Genomic DNA, 18,595 nt, shown 5'->3' on the forward strand with positions numbered 1-18,595 from the left:
CCCGTGGCCTAGAAGGGAGGGAGGGAGAGGGCAGAGTGTGGACAGGGCACTCTGCGTGGGTTTGCCAGGGTTCGTGATCATCCCGCTGTCTTCCGCATCAGGAAAGAAACAAGAACGCAGCTCAGGAGCTGGCCACCTTGCTGCTGTCCCTGCCGGCTCCCGCCAGCGTCCAGCAGCAGTCCAAGAGCCTTTTGGCCAGCCTGCACACGAGCCGCTCGGCCTATCACAGCCACAAGGTAATCATTCCCTCTCAGGGGTGCCTTCTGTACAAGCGGAAGCTGGGGATTGACGGGATCAAGTAAGTTGGCTTTTCATACGTGAAGGAAGGTGGGAAAGGATAGCGTTGAGGTTAGATCCCCATAGTCTAACGTGTCTCCCGAGAAATGAAATGAACATCCCTGCAAAATGAGGACAAGCCAAACGCTGGGCGCCTGGTTTGCATTTATTATTTTCTGTCATTCTGGTAGGATCAGCAAGATTTCAGAAAGAGAGGGAGGGGCATTCGAGTGTGGGTGGTTTCTCCCTGCAGGAGAGTGAGGGGGGATCACTCAGGAGGTCAGACTGCTGGTGTTTTCCCTCCGCCAGCTATGGCGTAACCCTCAATTTGGTGTACGTGTCTGTGAGGAAGTTGTTGAATGGTTGTTGGAGAGATGGAGGGGGGAACCTGGGGAGAAGAGGGTCTCGCTTATAAAAGTAAGTAACAGCTGAAGGCGATAAGTTAGACCAGTTTCCGTAGATGGAAAAGATGATAGTTCAGTTCCATGAGGAAGAAGCCAGGCAGCCCAGATGCCTTGGTTAGCGTTGCTGCCTGCAACCCAGAGAACTGAGAAATACGGGTTCCACCTGCTGAACCTCCCCAGGAAAGGCAGTTTTGGAAACACGATCTTTGAAGGATATGAACTCGCAAAGAAATGGTTCTTCTACTGTAGGAAAGAGACCTGGGATATTGCAATTCTGGAGAATTCAGTGGTTTCCGATTTTCCCATCATACTCTTTGATACTGATTTCGTGACTTTTGATTTTTTTCATGCCTTTAATATTTTATATATTAAGAAGTTTAACTTTGAAGAGTTGTTCCCGGGAGTTGGTGGTAATGAACATGCCCTCTGGGAGGAAGTCGCCATCCTGACGACCCGCCAGCTCTCCTCTCCTCTCTGTTTTAGTCCCCAGCCCGTGCTTGTGGTTTATCCTCTGTGACCCTTCCGTTGTAGGATCAGGCCTTGCTGAGCAAAGCTGTGCAGTGTCTCAGCATATCCAGCACAGAAGGCAAGGACTTGGACCCCGAGGTCTTCCAGAGGCTGGTGGTCACAGCTCGCTCCATTGCCATCATGCGCCCCAGCAACCTTGTCCACTTTACGGAGTCCAAGCTGCCCCAGATGGAAACAGGTGAACTTGGCCTGTATGGCCGTGGTCCTGAAATCTGCTTCATACACATGCACTCTTTCATCTTCTTATTTTTCTCACTGGCTTCTGAGTGACTTCATGCTCTGAGACAGGGATTTTATTCTCAGGTCTTTATACCTTGTAAGGCTTGTGACATTAGGATTGTACCATTTGAAGTAGATAACGCTTTCCAGTGCGTCTTCCTTGGAGTATCCTTGGGTTTATTTAGTGCCCAGGACATCAAATAAAATCTGTCACTACCTCTTACGATCTTCAGGGTATAGTTAAGTCTGGGCCCTGGTTGCTTTAAGGACCAGGGTCACACCTTTCGCTTTCATGCTGTTGTTTTGCCAGGTTTTTATTAATATGTGTAGTGGCCTTTCTCAGTTCTCTGTTCTGTTTACTCCTTTCTCCTACATTGGCTGCGTACCACACTTGGTTTGCCATTATCAAATAGAGCTTATTGATGCCTTTACAATTCTCTGTTATGTCCATGCTCCCATATGCTGTCATCATCTTGTTTTTCCTTCTGATACTATAATCCAGGAATTCTAGGAAATCTCAGATGTTCCCCTAGTTTTTAGAAGTTGAGCAGTTGGACTTGAGATCTCTGCATCTGCTGTAAAGACCTTGAATGCTCTCCCTCCTACTTAATTCTAACATACAATGTTTTCTGTGATATTCCTTTCCCAGACTGTTTTTTTCCTAGATGTGTCTGCTGGAATCTAGGGATAGTTGGCATATTGACTGGGGCCCCACTTGAAACTCCCTCCCCAGGCAAGCTTCCTTGACCTGAGTTAACATTAAAACAAATTAAATTCTAGCTCCAGTTTACCATCGTTCATCGTTTTTTTTCTCCTGCTTAGAAGGAGTGGATGAGGGAAAAGAACCTCAGAAGCAGCTGGAAGGAGATTGTTGCAGTTTCATCACCCAGCTGGTGAACCACTTCTGGAAGCTCCATGCATCCAAACCCAAGAATGCCTTCTTGGCACCGGCGTGCCTGCCAGGTATCATGTTGAAAGGGATGCTTGAATCTTGATAGGTCATGAAGCCTGATAGAAGTTCTGTCTTTGAACAGATCGAACCCTTATACGCTAGCCTTCATCATCCATTTCTTCCAGAATTAATATGTAGGAAATAGGAGCCCATGAGCTGAGGACAGTGTTCCTGATATAGGAGTGTAGTGATGTGGCAGCGAAGTGGGATTCTCCTGTATTTCTTCATGTCGGGGTGAATATTTCACATAAAGAAATGCGTGTGCGTGTTTGTGTGTATGTGTGTGTCCTTAGTGGTGTTCATAATTAAAAAAAAAAAATCCTTGAAAGCTTGATTCAAAGCCAGTTCAAGAGGTAAAAGGTAAGCATCAGCTTAGAATTTTTTTCTTTCTTTTTTTTCCCAAGATTTTATTGGGGAGTTGGGGGAGGGGAACAGCGTTGGGGAATCGGGGAAGGGGAACAGACAAGTTGCTGTCCTTTTGTTCTTTAGTCTAGTTGTGGAGGACATCGCTTCACTGGCCCATGTTGGTATTATCATTGCACTCTTCCCGGGTGAGGCACATTGGTCACTAGCCACTGGATGGCCGCTCACGGCAGCTCTTGGCAGCTCATGCTGGCTGCCGGCCGCTTATGCCAGTTGCCAGCCACTCAGAGTACCTTACGGGAGCCCACTGCAGCTTCACTGCAGCCTATGTTGTTGCTGGCGACTCATGGCAGCCCAGCTCCAGGTCGAGCTGTTTTTCACCATCTTAGCTGTAGAGGGCGCAGTGTCACTGACCCTCATGTAGGATCCGAACCGGGGCCCTGTTGCTCAGAGCTGGTGTCCCAAGCCAACTCTTAAGCAACGTGCCACTCGGCTGGCCCAAGAATTTCATTTCTAAGCTGCTGCTGTCTTTGGTATCTGACCCCTCACACTGTCCTGAGTGTAGGTGGAAGAAGAGTAAGGATCTGAACAGCAATTAGAAAAGTCAAACAACCCCTGGTGCTCATTCATGTATGGAGGTCGCTTGGGCAGTAAACCTGAAAGGCATGTCACAGTCACGTTTATCATCACCTGAGGTTTGGGGATAGTGGGGAACACTTAGAGTCTGCTTGTCCCGTCACACTTCTATGCCATGTCTTTCGATATCCATAGAGAGTAAACAGCTACTTATTTCTGTGATGCAGGATATCTGGAAAGGCTTTCGAGGACAGTTTGGGAGATGAGGAGACTATTAGTAAAACATCACAAATGCTGACAGCCTACATTCTGTGTGTTTTATTTGGGGGGGGGGGTGTGCGCGCGCGCACGTGCTTGTCATTTTTTTGTTAGCTTAACCTTTATGTGGGGATAAGAATTTGTACCTTTGTCTTAGACTCTCAAGTAGTTACAAGTTTTTCCATTATATTTTCCTCCCTTTAGGCCTAACTCATGTTGAAGCAACCGTCAATGCCCTGGTGGACATTATCCATGGCTACTGCACTTGTGAGCTGGACTGTATTAACACGGCATCCAAGATCTATATGCAAATGCTCCTGTGTCCTGTACGTATCATCACATCCCCAGACAGCCTGGCAATGTCTGCGAAAAATCGTTTTTATAAGTTTGCTAACTAATGAGATAAAATCAGACTTAAAGGAAGGTAATGGGAATTAAGAGTTTTCAATATAGGTAAAAGCTTAAAGATTTTTGCTCATTTTATGAAAGAAAAAGGTTTGCGAGGGGATAGACTTTGTCTTGCTTCATGCTGAAGGTCCTGGTGGTTGCCGTGTAGTTAGTGCCAAGTATTAATTTAATGAGTACATGAATATCATCAAGATCTAGTTCCAGGGGTGGCTGGTTAGCTCAGTTGGTTAGAGCGCAGTGTTTATAACATCAAGGTTGCCGGTTCGATCCCCACATGGGCCACTGAGCTGCGCCCTCCACAACTAGATTGGGACGACTACTTGACTTGGAGCTGATGTGTCCTGAAAGAACACACTGTTCCCCAACAAAAAAGAAAATAAAACTAGCTTTAAAAAAAGAAAAGAAAGATCTATTTCTAGTGGTTCTGTCACATATTTCTAGTGGTTCTGTCACAGACGCAAAGTGTGAGAAGTACTGATTTCAGTGCAGAGCTAAGACGAGTCCGATCATCTGATGAAAAGCTAAAACCCATTTGTAGAGCGCCACAGTGACTTCAGGAGCAAATGCCAGCCTGTCACCAGGAACTGAGATGCAGGAATGTAGTGAATGGGTCTTACACATACCAGGTCAGGAAATGGGCTTTACGGCTGAACTTGGTCGGCAGGATTGCAGGTGAGAGGAGGTAGATCTTCCATGTGCATGTAAATGATTAACCAAGAGAGGAAAGTATTTTATAGGCAGTTCCATGAGTAATATAAAACTAAGCCTGACAGTGTTCTTTTCAACCTCAGGATCCTGCAGTGAGCTTCTCTTGTAAACAAGCTCTAATTCGAGTCCTAAGGCCCAGGAACAAGCGGAGACACGTAACGTTGCCCTCCTCCCCTCGAAGCAACACTCCAATGGGTATGTGAGGTCTGGGTTTAGGCGCGTGCGCGAGTGCGTGCGTGCGTGCATGCGTGCGTGCGTGCGTGCGTGTGTGTGTAGAGGGAGGACGGGCTGCTCATGTTGACCAGGGTCCTGGAGACTTGTTTATACTCGTGTACCCATTGTTTTACCCTACCTTATCGTAAAGAATTTAAGGTGGCATGTAAAAACGCATCTAGTAAATAAAACAAGGACGAAGAAAATCAAGGCCATGGGAACATCAAGGTGCAGTAGTAAAATCAAGCCAAGGATGCAAAGAAAAAGTTACACCATGCTGTCTGGCATGGCTGTCAAGTGATGATCTTTTATGTAGCTGAAAGCTTCCTAATAGCCACAGCAACAATAAAATAAGAACAGTTATAAAAATCACAGTGACTAAAGGAAAAAAAGAATTTTCCAGGCATAAAAGCTCTTCATTAAGGGTCCATTTTTGTTGCCTAAGGGGAGAGATGCTCAGTGGTCATACCTACAATAAGTTTAAGAGCAAATTTCACAAGGGATTTCCCTCATGATATACTTGACCCAAGTTCAACGGTCAAACATTTAACATTTTAATAAAAGCAATTCCTGGAACCTCTTGTATATGTGAGGTGTCTGACTCATGTATGTGGGGTTCCCATACACATGTATGTATTCAATTTGGTTACATTCTCTTGCTAAAAAAAAAAAATAAATAAAAGCAATTCTCAAAGTATCTAAATATTAGCATTATATTATATTACTTTCTGGTTACTTGATTTGCCTCAGAAGTAGATTTCCAATGAAAGTCACATACATAATTTTAAATTTCTATTAGCCACATTATAAAGAGTAAAAGAAATATGTTAAAATTAATTCATTTAACCTAGTATGTCAAAAATATTTCAACATGTAGTCATATAAAAAATTACTAATGGGGCAGCCAGTTAGCTCAGGTGGTTAGAACGCAGGCTCATAACACCAAGGTTGATGGTTTGATTCCCACATGGGCTAAGGAGCTGTGCCCTTCACAACTAGATTGAAGACAACTACTTGACTTGGAGCTGATGGGTTCTGGAAAAGTACACTAAAAATTTCTTAAAAAAAAAAAAATTATTAGTGAAATATTTTGCATCCTTAAAGAAATTTTTTTGTGCTGCTTAATCTAGTGTATAGTATATACTAATATATGTCTCCATTTGGACTAGTCACATTTTAAGTGCTTAGTAGCCACGTGTGGCTAGTGGCTACTGGATGGTACAGTGCAGGTCTAGAGAAATGCATTTCACTTTGTGACCTTTGGACAATCTTCATTGGATATCTTATCTAAGCTTTTGACAATAGTACATGCATCTTTGGCAAGAAGCTAGAGTGCAGATATTTGATGTTTCCAATTATGGCTGTATCCACATGCTTTCACAGCCCATCCTGTGGAATGCAAGATCTCCATCCTCTCTGACAGTTAAGAGTCTAACCTGGACTTCTCCCTTATCAGAAGGCCTCTCTCTTTCACACAGAAACTGGCCAAGGCAGGACCTATGGTGGTGTCCTCAGCTTCCATTTCGTGGTTTTACATTTCAGTTCTAATTCTTCTCATAATAATTAGGTAGTGTGAAAATCTCACTGCCTCCATTGTTTTGGAAAGAAATAGTAAAATAGCACTCTAAGCTTCTATGACAGATAACAGATAAACATTTCAATGTATTATTTTCCCTGTCTTGCCCAAGGTCTCTTGAGAGTTGGTGGGAGCTTATGGGTTTACTGGTCTTAGATTTCTCTGCTTTTTGGAAATCCCTTTTGGAATCCAAGGGGGTTTTTTGTGTTTTTTTTCCCCTCGCTTTCATCAACTGGAAAAGCCTTTTCCTACAGGGGTGGGGTGGGGGGGCAAGTTGTCACTGCCAGTCCCATCTTCCCAGACCCTGCCAGGTCCAGGAAACATGAGAACAAGGCCGGGCATAGCACCGCGAGTTTACCTCTAAGGCACAGGTGCCAGCTGGTAGCTCGTTTGGGCTTTCCTTTGCTCAATGACTCCTCGTACCACATGCCGAGGGAGCAAAGGCCTTCAGGTGACTGGGGTTTCTTTGACTCAGGAGACAAGGATGATGATGACGATGATGACGCAGATGAGAAAATGCAGCCATCAGGGATTCCGAATGGCGGTCACATCCGTCAGGAAAGCCAGGAGCAGAGTGAGGTGGACCATGGAGATTTCGAAATGGTGGTGAGTGTGGGAGCAAGAGAGGGGAGGAGCCCCCACTCCTCTCCAGCGCTTATTCACTGGACTTCCGAAAGCCACCACTTAACCGTGGGGCGCTGACAGAGCTTTCTCTCTGCAGTCTGAGTCGATGGTCCTGGAGACAGCTGAGAATGTCAACAATGGCAACCCCTCTCCCCTGGAGGCCCTGCTGGCAGGCGCAGAGGGCTTTCCCCCCATGCTGGACATCCCGCCTGATGCCGATGACGAGACCATGGTTGAACTAGCCATTGCCCTGAGCCTGCAGCAGGACCAACAAGGTAGAAGGCAGTGCCAGGAACAGCGGCCCATTGGCCCTGCACTGGAACGAGGGTTTGGCAGTTACTGGTGTGCAGCCGACTTAGCATGTCCCCAGATTTGGGGCGAGGTTGATCTGGGTGAGAGCTGTTCAGAGACACAGGTGGAGAGTGAGAGGGATTGTGGTGGCGTTTGCAGGCTGGGAGCCAGTCCCATAGCTTCTGGTGGTTTGGTCTTTGGGACTATTTCCTCCCAAATCTGTTAGATCCCGCCAGCATCGTGCCCTCCCTGAGCTGAACTTGGAAGCCTTCCACCATCTCTGTAAGCAGACTTGGTGGTCGGACGGCAGTAGCTGTCGCTGAACTTCCTCTAGGCTGGAGGGGGTCACACGCTGGTGAGTTTAGACTCCTGAGGGCAGCACATGGCCAAAGCGGCGTTGTGGATGGCGTGTGGAGGGGATGCTGTGCTCACTCTCCACTTGTTTCCCAGGCAGCAGCAGCAGTGCCCTGGGCCTGCAGAGCCTGGGGCTGTCCGGCCAGGCACCCAGCTCTTCCTCTCTGGACGCAGGAACCCTCTCTGACACCACAGCATCAGGTAACTGTCCACAGCAAGGAGCCGGGCTCAGGGCCCCAGGACCCTCAAGCCTTGTTTCCGGTGCTGTGAGAGTGGAACGGGCAGCTGCTTTGACAGGCCATTCTGGACTTCCCGCTTCTGCCTTTGCTTTGGAAATACGGGTGTGGAAGGCATACCGCCGCAGCTTGGCCAGCGCGCTCATGGCTTGGCTTCCCTGCACTTGCATGCTGCCTGGCTTCAGCTCACTCCCGAGGAGAGGCCAAGCGAGCAGCCTGCAGGCTGATCCGCGTTAGGGCTTAGAGCACAGCTTTCGGGGCTCTTCACCAGAGGTCTGACGTTTTAGACAGTATGAAAAGGGAGACAAGAGCTAGAGCTCATACCTTTTAACTTTTCCTCTTCATTTGCAAATAAAAGCGAAGCTGCAAGAAGACGAGGTATGCTAGGCCAACATGGTTAACCGCCAGGGAGCCGTGAGCTTGGGAGGCAGGGGTTTTGTGCACAACTCAGATGCATAGGAGATCTTCAGACCTCATTTTGTCTTCACTTTCAACCTCTTTCCTAATCTGATAAGAAAAAATACATTTCCTGAGTAGACAGTTGGACCAAATAGAAGAGGATGGAACATCTGAACAAGCCACCGGGAAATCAACCCCTGAGTAATTTAAGGGTTGATTTAGAGGTTTTCGGACGGATGCTTTCCTATTTGTTTCTCCCTCGCACCTCCCCCTCATGCTCCTCCTCCTCCTCTTTGTTTATTCCTGTCGGGAGTTTTACCCTGGATAGATACGAAAGGGAGAAACCGGCTGTCCCCTCTTCCCTGCTGCCATGGCTTGTTGCTTTCCTTCGGTCTCTTTCGTTGCCGTCATTTCAGGCTTGGAGTTCCCTGTCGTGCTGTGCCCATTGTGTCCCCTCGCGCTCTGTGGCTGTCTTGGCTGTCCTCCCCCGTGTATCTCATCCAGCATTTTCCTCCTGTCTCAGCTCAGCCCTGATCCTGAATGCTGTGGCTGTCTCTGGGGAATTTCCTTGCTTCATTATTAGCATCTGATGAGGGTGATCAGGAGGTGTGACATTTCCCAGTGAGCTCTCCCCTGGACACCTGATTACAGAGAAACACGGGGTTGGTTCAACAGCTCATCATCATGATTTCCTAACACAAGCACGAATTGACAGATTACAAAACAAACCTCGTAAAACTTCAGAGTTCTGTGCTTTGAATGGTGATGGCTAGTTTCTGATCTCAGCAGATGTCAGTATCACCTACACAGTGGTTACCAGGAAGCATTTTAGCTAGAAAACTGAGGCTCCATGTCACAGATTCTTACCGAATCTCTGCACTGTCCTGTTTGCATCGTGATGTAACAGTGAAGGAAATGCCCAGTGAACTGGGTTTTCACTTCTGTCTGAGTGCCGTTCGCAATGCACTGTGTATAGTGTTCGTTCCCGTTAGTGGTTAATCGGCAAAGCAGATCTTGCCCCTTTTCCTTCGGTGACCGGATAGGTAAACTGCATTGTGTCCTCTGCACTATGTGGTTTGATGCTTTCGCCCCAAGGAGGGGTTTTTACCTGTAACAGCTCTCGTTACTCTCTCAGCTCCAGCCTCAGACGACGAAGGCAGCACAGCAGCGACGGATGGCTCCACACTGCGGACCTCCCCTGCCGACCATGGTGGTAGTGTGGGCTCGGAGAGCGGGGGAAGTGCCGTGGACTCTGTGGCTGGCGAGCACAGCGGTAATGTGCCTTGGGGTCGTGGTCTCCCGGGCAGAGGGCGGGGACAGAGTAGGAAGCGCTGTCTGGGCCTGGGATTGGTTTCAGCAGAGGGAAGCTTTGGGGACTCACAGAAAGCCCTATGGAATTCATTGGACCTCACCCCTAGAGTTTCAAATGTTCAGTGAAAACAGCTTAAGCTCAGTGAGGTTAATATTGAAATAGTTCACAGGCAACTTTTAATTATCTGTTAGTTGAAGAAAGCAATGACATACAGAATCCCAAATCATGATTAATCTAAAAGAGTTACAGTATGACCTTGAAATATGTCATGCTGTGGTGTTGGCTCCTGGTGGGGGAAGATATGTTGGGCGGTCGTCGTTAATGTAGTGCGCCGTCTTCACAGGGTACTAGCTGACACATGGGGCTCTAGCATGAGAAAGCGTGACAGAGCTGTTTTGGTTTGAGCTTATGAAGCAGCCTGTGGTTAAAAATTGGATATGACCAAAAAAAAAAAAAAGGATATGAAAATTTTTTATGGAGAAGATTAAGAGGAGCTGATAATGTCTAGATTCCCAAATCAGCATATGTTTCCTCTAGAAACAAGATGGAAATTTATCAGTGGCTGAGATTATTAAGATCGTTCTTATAGGCACATCTTATATCCTGTAGAAGGACGAGTGGCTGCCCTGAGAGTCATGTAGCTTAATGCTGTTGGGTCAAAATCATGAATTCTATTTTTATTTAGCTTCACACAGAAGAAAATAATTTCTAAAGCTACCTACCAGAGTCATCTTCTAACTATTGCTGACTTCAGGATGCGCTGGCTTTCATCATGCTGTGGGAGTTGAATTGTTCCTTTTAAACCATTTCCATCTAGTATCTGGCCGGAGCAGTGCTTATGGAGATGCCACGGCAGAGGGGCATCCGGCTGGACCAGGAAGTGTCAGCTCAAGCACTGGTGCCATCAGCACCACCACTGGACACCAGGAAGGCGATGGCTCCGAGGGAGAAGGAGAAGGAGAAGGGGAAGCGGAAGGAGATGTCCACACTAGCAACAGGTCAGCACCTGCTCGCTCTCAGTCCGCAGGCTTCCCCACGGGAGACTATTTCAGGAATAGGGTGATGGATCCATTGTAGGTGGTGATAACACAGTATATTCTTTGGAAAAACAAAGGTAATAAGCTCATGAAACAGTGTAAAATCTTAGCAAGTGTTCTAGATCTGTCTTCTTGGTCCTAATTAGAATTACATCAAATCAATTACAGAGAGAATAGAAAGTGGTTTTTCTCTTAAGATTTCCCTGTTTCCCTTAGTAACTGTGAAGTGTTTGGCATAAAAATATGTGGCCTCGCTTCCTCCCCCGCCCCCAAATCCTCCTTGTTTCATCATTTCCCATAAACTTATTTTGTAGCATTCTCAACAGTGATAGTTATTGAGTATACACTAGAAATAGCTACTTGTTCAGTAGGGGAAGTGCCGTGGACTCAGTGGCTGGCGAGCACAGTGGTAATGTGGCTTGTGGTGTGTGTTCAGTATGTTTATAAGGTAATGGAGAAGTAAGACAGAGCTAATACATGTTTCTGTCTAGAAATACCAGTGGTGGGGCCCTTGGCAAGTTGAAAGTAATCTAAAAATCCTAATCCATTCCCCTTAAGAAATTCTGGTGGTGCTTGGTACTGGATTAGTAGAGTGAATGTATTTTTAACCAAGAGATGACTATAGAGAAATAGAATTTACTTGTGATACAGTGTTTGTTAAATTTGAAGAGGCCCACAATTATCGCGTTAGTGCAGAAACAATGGATCGGTATTTTGAACTGAGTGATTTCGATCGGAAAAAAATGTCACTGAAGCAGTCAGGTGTCAGAGACATTTTCAGAGGGCATCAAAGAGTGCCTCCTTTATGCCCTGTGCCCTACTGCTTCCACTTAAAAACTCTTGCAACAGTTCTGATGAAGATGACCTCTGGCTGAGTTTAACTGATGATGTTTTGATGGAGTTTTTTTTAAAGATTTTATTGAGTAATTGGGGAGGGGAGCAGTGTTGGGGAATTGGGGAAGGGGACCATTGTGTTTTTCCAGGACCCATCAGCTCCAAGTCAAGTTGTCTCTCAATCTTAGTTGTGGTGGGCGCAGCTCAGTTCCAAGTCCACTTGCTGCTTTCAGTCTAGCTGGGGGGGGGCGTAGTCCATCATCCCATGCGGGAGTCGAACCGGCAGCCTGGTTGTTAGGAGCACGTGCTCTCACCCAGCTCAGCAGCAGCTCAGCTCGGGTGCAGCTCGGGCGCAGCTCACTGGCCCATGTGGGAATGGAACCGGCGACCCTGTTGCTCAGAGCTCACGCTCTTAAACCAATGAGCCACTTGGCCGGCCCCTGGAGATTGTTTTTTAACTTAAAGGAATTAACTACTTAATCTTTTTTTTTTTTCTCCCTCTTAATGTGATTTGTAGATTAATTCCATGAGTTCAGGTAATGTGGTCTTTGTGATTTCGGGTTCTTTGAAATTTATTTTTAAAACTACTTTTAATCCAGTCTACCTTTGCTTTTTAATTGAAGCAGTTAAGTTGATTTGTAATTATTGTTAATTATTTATATATTTAAATTTATGCTTACCATTTACTTTGTGTGTTTTACTTTGCCCATTTCTGTGTTTCTTTTTGTCTTCTTTATAGGCCTCATTTGGGTTGATTTGCTGTTTTTTCATTCTCCCCGAACTGAACTCTACAAGTTTGAAAGCGGTTGATTCTGTTTCTAATCTTTTAGTAGTTATACTAATCTTCAACATGCATACTTAACTAATCCCAAATTAAAGTTAATAGCTCTATCTTCTCTATGAGACCCTTAGAAGACTTTGCTCCTCCTTATCAGTTTAAGCTATTATTTTTGTGTTTCAATTTAAATATGTATTTTTAAAGCTTTCAAGATATTATTGCTGTTTTATATAGTTTATGTGGCCAGTGTTTATTTAGATTTACTTGCATGTTTACTACTTTCTGTGCCACATGTCTTTCTGTATATCAGACCTTCCATTTAGGATCATTTCCTTCTTGAAGTATGTCATTTAGGTTTTCTTTTAGGGGGAGGTCCACTGGTAACAAAATTTCAGATTTTGTCAGTCTGGAAATGGTTTTTTTTGGCTCACATTTTTAAAATATATTTTGATAGGTATACAATTTTGAGTTGACAGTTTTAACCCCCCCAAAATTGGAAATAGTATCTGTTGACACCAATGAGATGTACCTGCTGTTATAACTATGGCGCCTTTGAAAATAATGGCTTTACTGCTGCTTTTAAAATCTTTTTTTTGCAGTTTTACTAGGATATGTTTCGGATGGGTTTCTTTACATTTGTTCTGCTAGAATGTGTGGGTTAGTGTCTTCTATTAACTCTAGAAAATTCTCAACCATTAATCTCATTGGAAAATGCTTCTGCCTCATTTTCTGTTATTATTCTGGGAATCCACTTAAATAGAATTTAGACCATTATATTCTCTTCTCCATGTCTGTTAATGTCTCCTTTTAACAAAAATTTCTCGTGTTTAATTATTTATAGTTACTTAAGATCTATTTGAGTAGTATCAGATAACATCAAATATCTAGGTATAAATTTGAAAGATATATAAGACTTCTACATTGAAAACTGTAAATCTAATTGAGAGGAATTAAGAGGGTCTAAATAAATGAAGGGATATAACTGTTGGTGGATTGATAGGCTCATTATTGTAAAGATGACAGTTGTCTTCAAATTGATATAGATTCAGTATAATCACAACTGGTTTTATGTATGTGTCAAAATTGACAAGCTGATACTAAAATTCATTGGGAAGAGTAAGGAGTTACAATTATCCAAGGAAATGTTAAAGAAAGACTGCAAAGATGGAGGACTCTACACAACTAGAGCGTTATAGTATTTTAAAGCTATGATAAGTAAGATAGTGGGATAATGGTACAAGGATAGACAAATTGATTAATAGAACAGACTGGAGTTTATAAATAGATTCACACATACATGGTCACCTGATTTATGACAAAGACGACACTTCTGTACAGTGGAAGAAGGGATGGTCTTTTCAATAAATGACAATGGATTTGTTGGAAATTAATATAGACTAGAATGAATCTTTACCTGATCTTATACACAAAAATCAGTTGAATTACAGATTTAAATGTAAAAGGTAATACCTTACAGGTTTTAGTAGACAAATATCTTTATAACTTGGAGTTGGCAAAGATTTCTTAAGTAAGGACACAAAACATGTTAATAACCAAAGGGAAAAATAAATGTATAACCCGGACCATATTCTCAGTAGCTATTTTTTCCCCTCTCTTTCTTCCTTTGTCAAGATTTGAATTTGCCAAATTTTTTTATAGGCTCCTGGGTGGAGGAAGTAATATATTTCTATTTACTTTTAAACGGAGGCTATAGCCTGCTGTGGTTCTTCTGTGAGGTTCTCACAGAAAACTTTCCACTTGGGGCAATTTCTGGGCATTTTTTCCTATTCCAGATGCCCTGTGAGGTCCTAGTAACCAGATTCTCAACTTACCTTCAGAGCATCATGGCCTTAAGTTTTCAAATGCCCTAAAATCAGTCTCAGGTCTCTGCATACCCCTCTGGGTTTCTGTTTTCATTCAACCTCTTGGCCAAATAATTTCTTAGTTGCTGGTGAGCTCATTATTGTTTTATTTTGAGCTTGTTTTCAGTGATCTTTCTAAAGGTGCTTATTAAACCCTAATTATAAGTTGTGATAACTAGATTAATTCTAATTATGGCTTTGGTAATTAGATTAATTCTAATGCTAGGTTCTGCATGCACAATCTTGTCATCTGCAAATAATAGTAGTTTAACTTTTTTCTCTCCAGCTTCTCTACCTTTTAATTGCCTTTTCTTGCCTTACTGCGTTGACTAGGACCTCTAGTACAGCGTTGAAAGAAGTGGTGATGGTGGGCATCCTTATCTCATTCCCAAACACAGGGGGAAAAAGTTCACTATTTTACCATTAAGTTTGATGCTAAATGGAGAGTTTTTTATGGATATCCAATTAATGAAGTTCTGTTTCTAGTTTGCTGAAAGATTTTTATCTTGAATGGGTTTTTGAAGCTTTCCAGTTGTTTTTGTTGCACCTATTGAGTTGATGATATGTTTCTTCTTTATTCTGTTTGAGGTTGTAAATACATTAATTTATTTTTCCATTATTAAACCAACCTTGTGGGGACAATTGATCATGATGTCCTATCTTTTGTAGCACTGGATTTGATTTGCTAATACTTTATTTAGGCTTGTAATTTTTCTTTTCTGAAATGTCTTTGTCAGGTATTGGCATTCGTTTTAGTCTGGCCTCCTAAAGTGAGGACATTTCCCCTTTCTCTGTTCTCTAGAGGAGTGTGTATAAGAGTGGCATTTCATGTATAAATTCTTGGAAAAATTTATAAAAACAGTGAAGTCATCTGGGTCTGGACCTTAAGCAAGATTTTAAATTATAGATTCATTTTTTTTTTTAAAGATTTTTAAAATTTTTATTGGGGAATTGGGGGGATGGGAACAGCGCTGGGGAATTGGGGGAAGGGGAACAGATAAGTTGCTGTTGTTTTTGTTCTTCAGTCTAGTTGTGGAGGACGTTGCTTCACTGGCCCAAGTTGGCACCATATTTGCGCTCTTCCCAGGCGAGGCAGATCGGTCGCCGGCTTCTGGACGGCCACTCACTGTGGCTGCTGGCCGCTCACGCTGGCTGCTGGCCACACACAGTAGCCCATGGCAACCCACTGCCACAGGGGTTGCAGCCTACGCCGTCGCCAGCGACTCACAGCAGCCCAGCTCCAGGTTGAGCTGTTGTTCAGCATCTTAGCTGTGGAGGGCAGTATCACTGGCCCTCATATGTGGGATCCGAACTGGGGCCCTCTGGCGTCTCAAGCCAGTTCTTAACCATTGCGCCACTCGGCCGGCCCTAGATTCATTTTTTAAATGATACAGAACTATCGTGTGTTTCTATTCATATGTCAAATTTGGTATGTTGTGCTTATGAAGGGAATTTGTTCATTTTTTTTTTTTAAAGATTTTATTGGGGAACTGGGGGAGGGAAACAGTGCTGGGGAATCAGGGGAAGGGGAACAGACAAGTTGCTGTCCTTTTGTCAAGTTGCTGTCCTTTTGTTCTTCAGTCTAGTTGTGGAGGATGTCGCTTTACTGGCCCATGTTGGTATTATCATTGCGCTCTTCCCAGGTGAGGCAGATCGGTCGCTGGCCCCTGGGCGGCTGCTCACAGCAGCTCTGGGCAGCTCACACCAGCTGCCAGCCACTCACGCTGGCTGCCAGCCACTCACGGTGGTTCACAGCAGCCCACTGCAGCAGGGGCTGCAGCCTGTGCTGTCACCGGTGACTCACGGCAGCCCAGCTCCAGGTCGAGCTGTTGTTCACCATCTTAGCTGTAGAGGGCAGTGTCACTGGCCCTCATGTGGGATCTGAACCTGGGCCCTGCTGCTCAGAGCTGGCTTCCCAAGCCGGCTCTTAACCAACGCGCCACTCGGCCGGCCTGGAATTTGTTCATTTTATTTGTCAACTTTATTGGCATAAACTTGCACATAATGTTGTATTTTATCATCCGTTTAATATCTTTAAGATCTGTAGTGATGTACCGGTTTTTCATTTGTAATATTGGTAACTTTTGTTTTCCAAAAATCATTCTTGCTAGGCATTGTCAACTTTATTTACAAAGAACCAACTTTTGGCTTTGATTTTTCTCTGTTATAAGTCTGCTTTCTATTTTATTTCCACTCTTTATTATTTCTTCTCTCTGCTTATTAACTTCTTTTTTTTTTTTTAGTACCATATTTTTGGGGGTTTAATTTTCAGTTCTTTTTTCTAGCTTCATAAGATGAAGCTTAAATCATTGATTTTAAACACATATTTGAAGCTATATATTTCTCTCTGAAATTCCCTTTAAACCTTGCTTTGGCTGGAGCCCACATGTTTTGATACGTTGTATTTTCCTTGCTGTTCAGTTAAAGTGTTTTCTAAATTCTGTTGTAATTTAGTGTTTGGGCCCATGGGACATTTAGAAACATGTTGCTTAAATTTCCAAACATTTGGGGATTTTCTAATTATTTTTCTGCTATTGATTTATAGTTTAATTTACTGTGGTTGGGGACTACACTGTATGATTTCAGTCCTTTGAAATATTTTGAGATTCATCACTGCTTCCAAAATGATGGTATTTTTTTTTAGAATTTTTAGTTGTTTTTACCAGGAGGGTCAGTTTAGGTAACCTAGCCATATTGGTAATGGAAGGCTCTAAAGTGGTCTCAAGTTAACTTTTTTCAGAAATAAGTTAATTAAACAATTAGGTGACTTGTTGTTTTAAATAATATAATAACTGAATGGTTTTTACTCTTAAGTCACAAGAAAAGGAAATTGCAATTTTTGGTACAGTGTTTAATTTTTTTGTTAAATTTCAAGAGTTCGAAAAGCCAGTGCTCTGGCCTGAACTTGGTTGAGGTCCAGCCTCTGCTTATTTTCTCAACTTGTTCCTTCATGTGTGTATATTCATTAATATGCATGTTTTCCAGGTGTGAAAAGTTTAATCCATCTCAAAGCTTATGTTTTATCCTAAAAGTATTGAACTGCTGCTGTTACCTCATCTTTTCTCACTTGTACTTCATCCATTCCTGAGCCGTTCTTACCCACACAGCCTGCCTCATTATTCCTGGAGGCACGTGCAGGCTTTTATGTGTTACACGATTCTGAAGGACATTTAGTTCCTTCCTTCCAAGTTCTTTTTAGAATGAAATCATTTATTATTCAAGTAAGACATTGTCCTTTCATTTATACTTTTATTATTTTGAAAATATTTTGGATACCTGCTAGGATATGTACTATATGAAAATCACACTTAAAAATACAGGCATACGGTTTCTTACACATGGTCCGTAAAACAAAATGAAGAACAGTTCACTAACTATGAAAATGAATCCATTAATTCGTTCAGCAAATGCACTCTTAAATCTGTTTAAGACTGTGTTAGCTGAGACTGCCAAACAGCTTGTCAATAATACCCTAATTCATTAATTTTCATATTAGTACTTTTGAATCGGTGTGTTCATTAGAGATCCAGGGGCACACACTTAGTACGAAAGCCCATCTCTCCATGAGCAGATGAAGCAGGCTAGGTAGTAGCCAGCTGAACATATGGAAAACTCACGGGTCCAGGACGGGAAGGGAGGTACTGAAACTGAATTGCGCATGAGGAGAAATGAGACGTGTGAGAAGCAGTAACTGACTTTCCTAAGGACTTGGGAAGCATGAACAAGAAAGGGTTGGGTCAACCGGATGACATATTGGGTCGTCAGGAAAGTCATGACCCATTTTTTGCATTGAAAAACATAGAAAATTACGTCATGACTTTTCTGACGACCCAATAGAATTTATAGATAGAATAATGCCGGCAAATCATGCTGAGAGGCAGAATAGGGCCATGTGTTGGAAGAAACTGTAGGGCTTACTATGGAAGGTTTGATTTTGATACTGAGGATGGCCAGGACCTGACTGAGGAATATTTTCACTTTCCTGTAAATAGCTGTTCAGTACCATCAATTCTATTTTGGGATAGTTTTGTTCCCTTTTAACAGAGTGACACTTACCCTGTGTTGCTGGTATACCAGATAGGCGTCTGTTAACATTTTTTTTAATGCTAGGATTATTCCTCAGCCGCGTGCTCCTTGTTTATTTTCTGTCAGTAGGAAAGAACTGCATTCAGCCGGTTAGGGGTTGGGTCCTAGCTCATGTTGCCTGTATTTTCCTTGGCCTTCTAGGCTGCACATGGTCCGTCTGATGCTGTTGGAGAGGCTACTGCAAACCTTGCCCCAGTTACGGAATGTTGGAGGTGTCCGGGCCATCCCGTACATGCAGGTACCCTTCAGCTCACTGGGTCTGTCACATGACAGCGGCACCACCCGTAAGCATGCTGACATC

General features: G+C 43.6%; 1 protein-coding gene across 1 annotated transcript in view; it reads left to right on the forward strand.

The window, feature by feature from the left end:
- The window catches only part of UBR4 (ubiquitin protein ligase E3 component n-recognin 4), a 127,554-nt gene that overhangs the window by 57,148 nt on the left and 51,811 nt on the right, over positions 1-18,595 (forward strand). Inside the window, exons 51-61 of the mRNA XM_019654843.1 lie at positions 102-236; positions 1,212-1,386; positions 2,250-2,390; positions 3,781-3,902; positions 4,776-4,887; positions 6,957-7,087; positions 7,203-7,380; positions 7,847-7,951; positions 9,521-9,658; positions 10,515-10,695; positions 18,436-18,532. Of these exons, the coding sequence (XP_019510388.1) occupies positions 102-236; positions 1,212-1,386; positions 2,250-2,390; positions 3,781-3,902; positions 4,776-4,887; positions 6,957-7,087; positions 7,203-7,380; positions 7,847-7,951; positions 9,521-9,658; positions 10,515-10,695; positions 18,436-18,532 (1,515 nt within the window). The remainder of the gene's footprint in view (positions 1-101; positions 237-1,211; positions 1,387-2,249; positions 2,391-3,780; positions 3,903-4,775; positions 4,888-6,956; positions 7,088-7,202; positions 7,381-7,846; positions 7,952-9,520; positions 9,659-10,514; positions 10,696-18,435; positions 18,533-18,595) is intronic.

Source organism: Hipposideros armiger, unplaced genomic scaffold, assembly GCF_001890085.2.
Source record: "Hipposideros armiger isolate ML-2016 unplaced genomic scaffold, ASM189008v1 scaffold_232, whole genome shotgun sequence".
NCBI classification, from domain to species: Eukaryota; Metazoa; Chordata; class Mammalia; order Chiroptera; family Hipposideridae; genus Hipposideros; species Hipposideros armiger.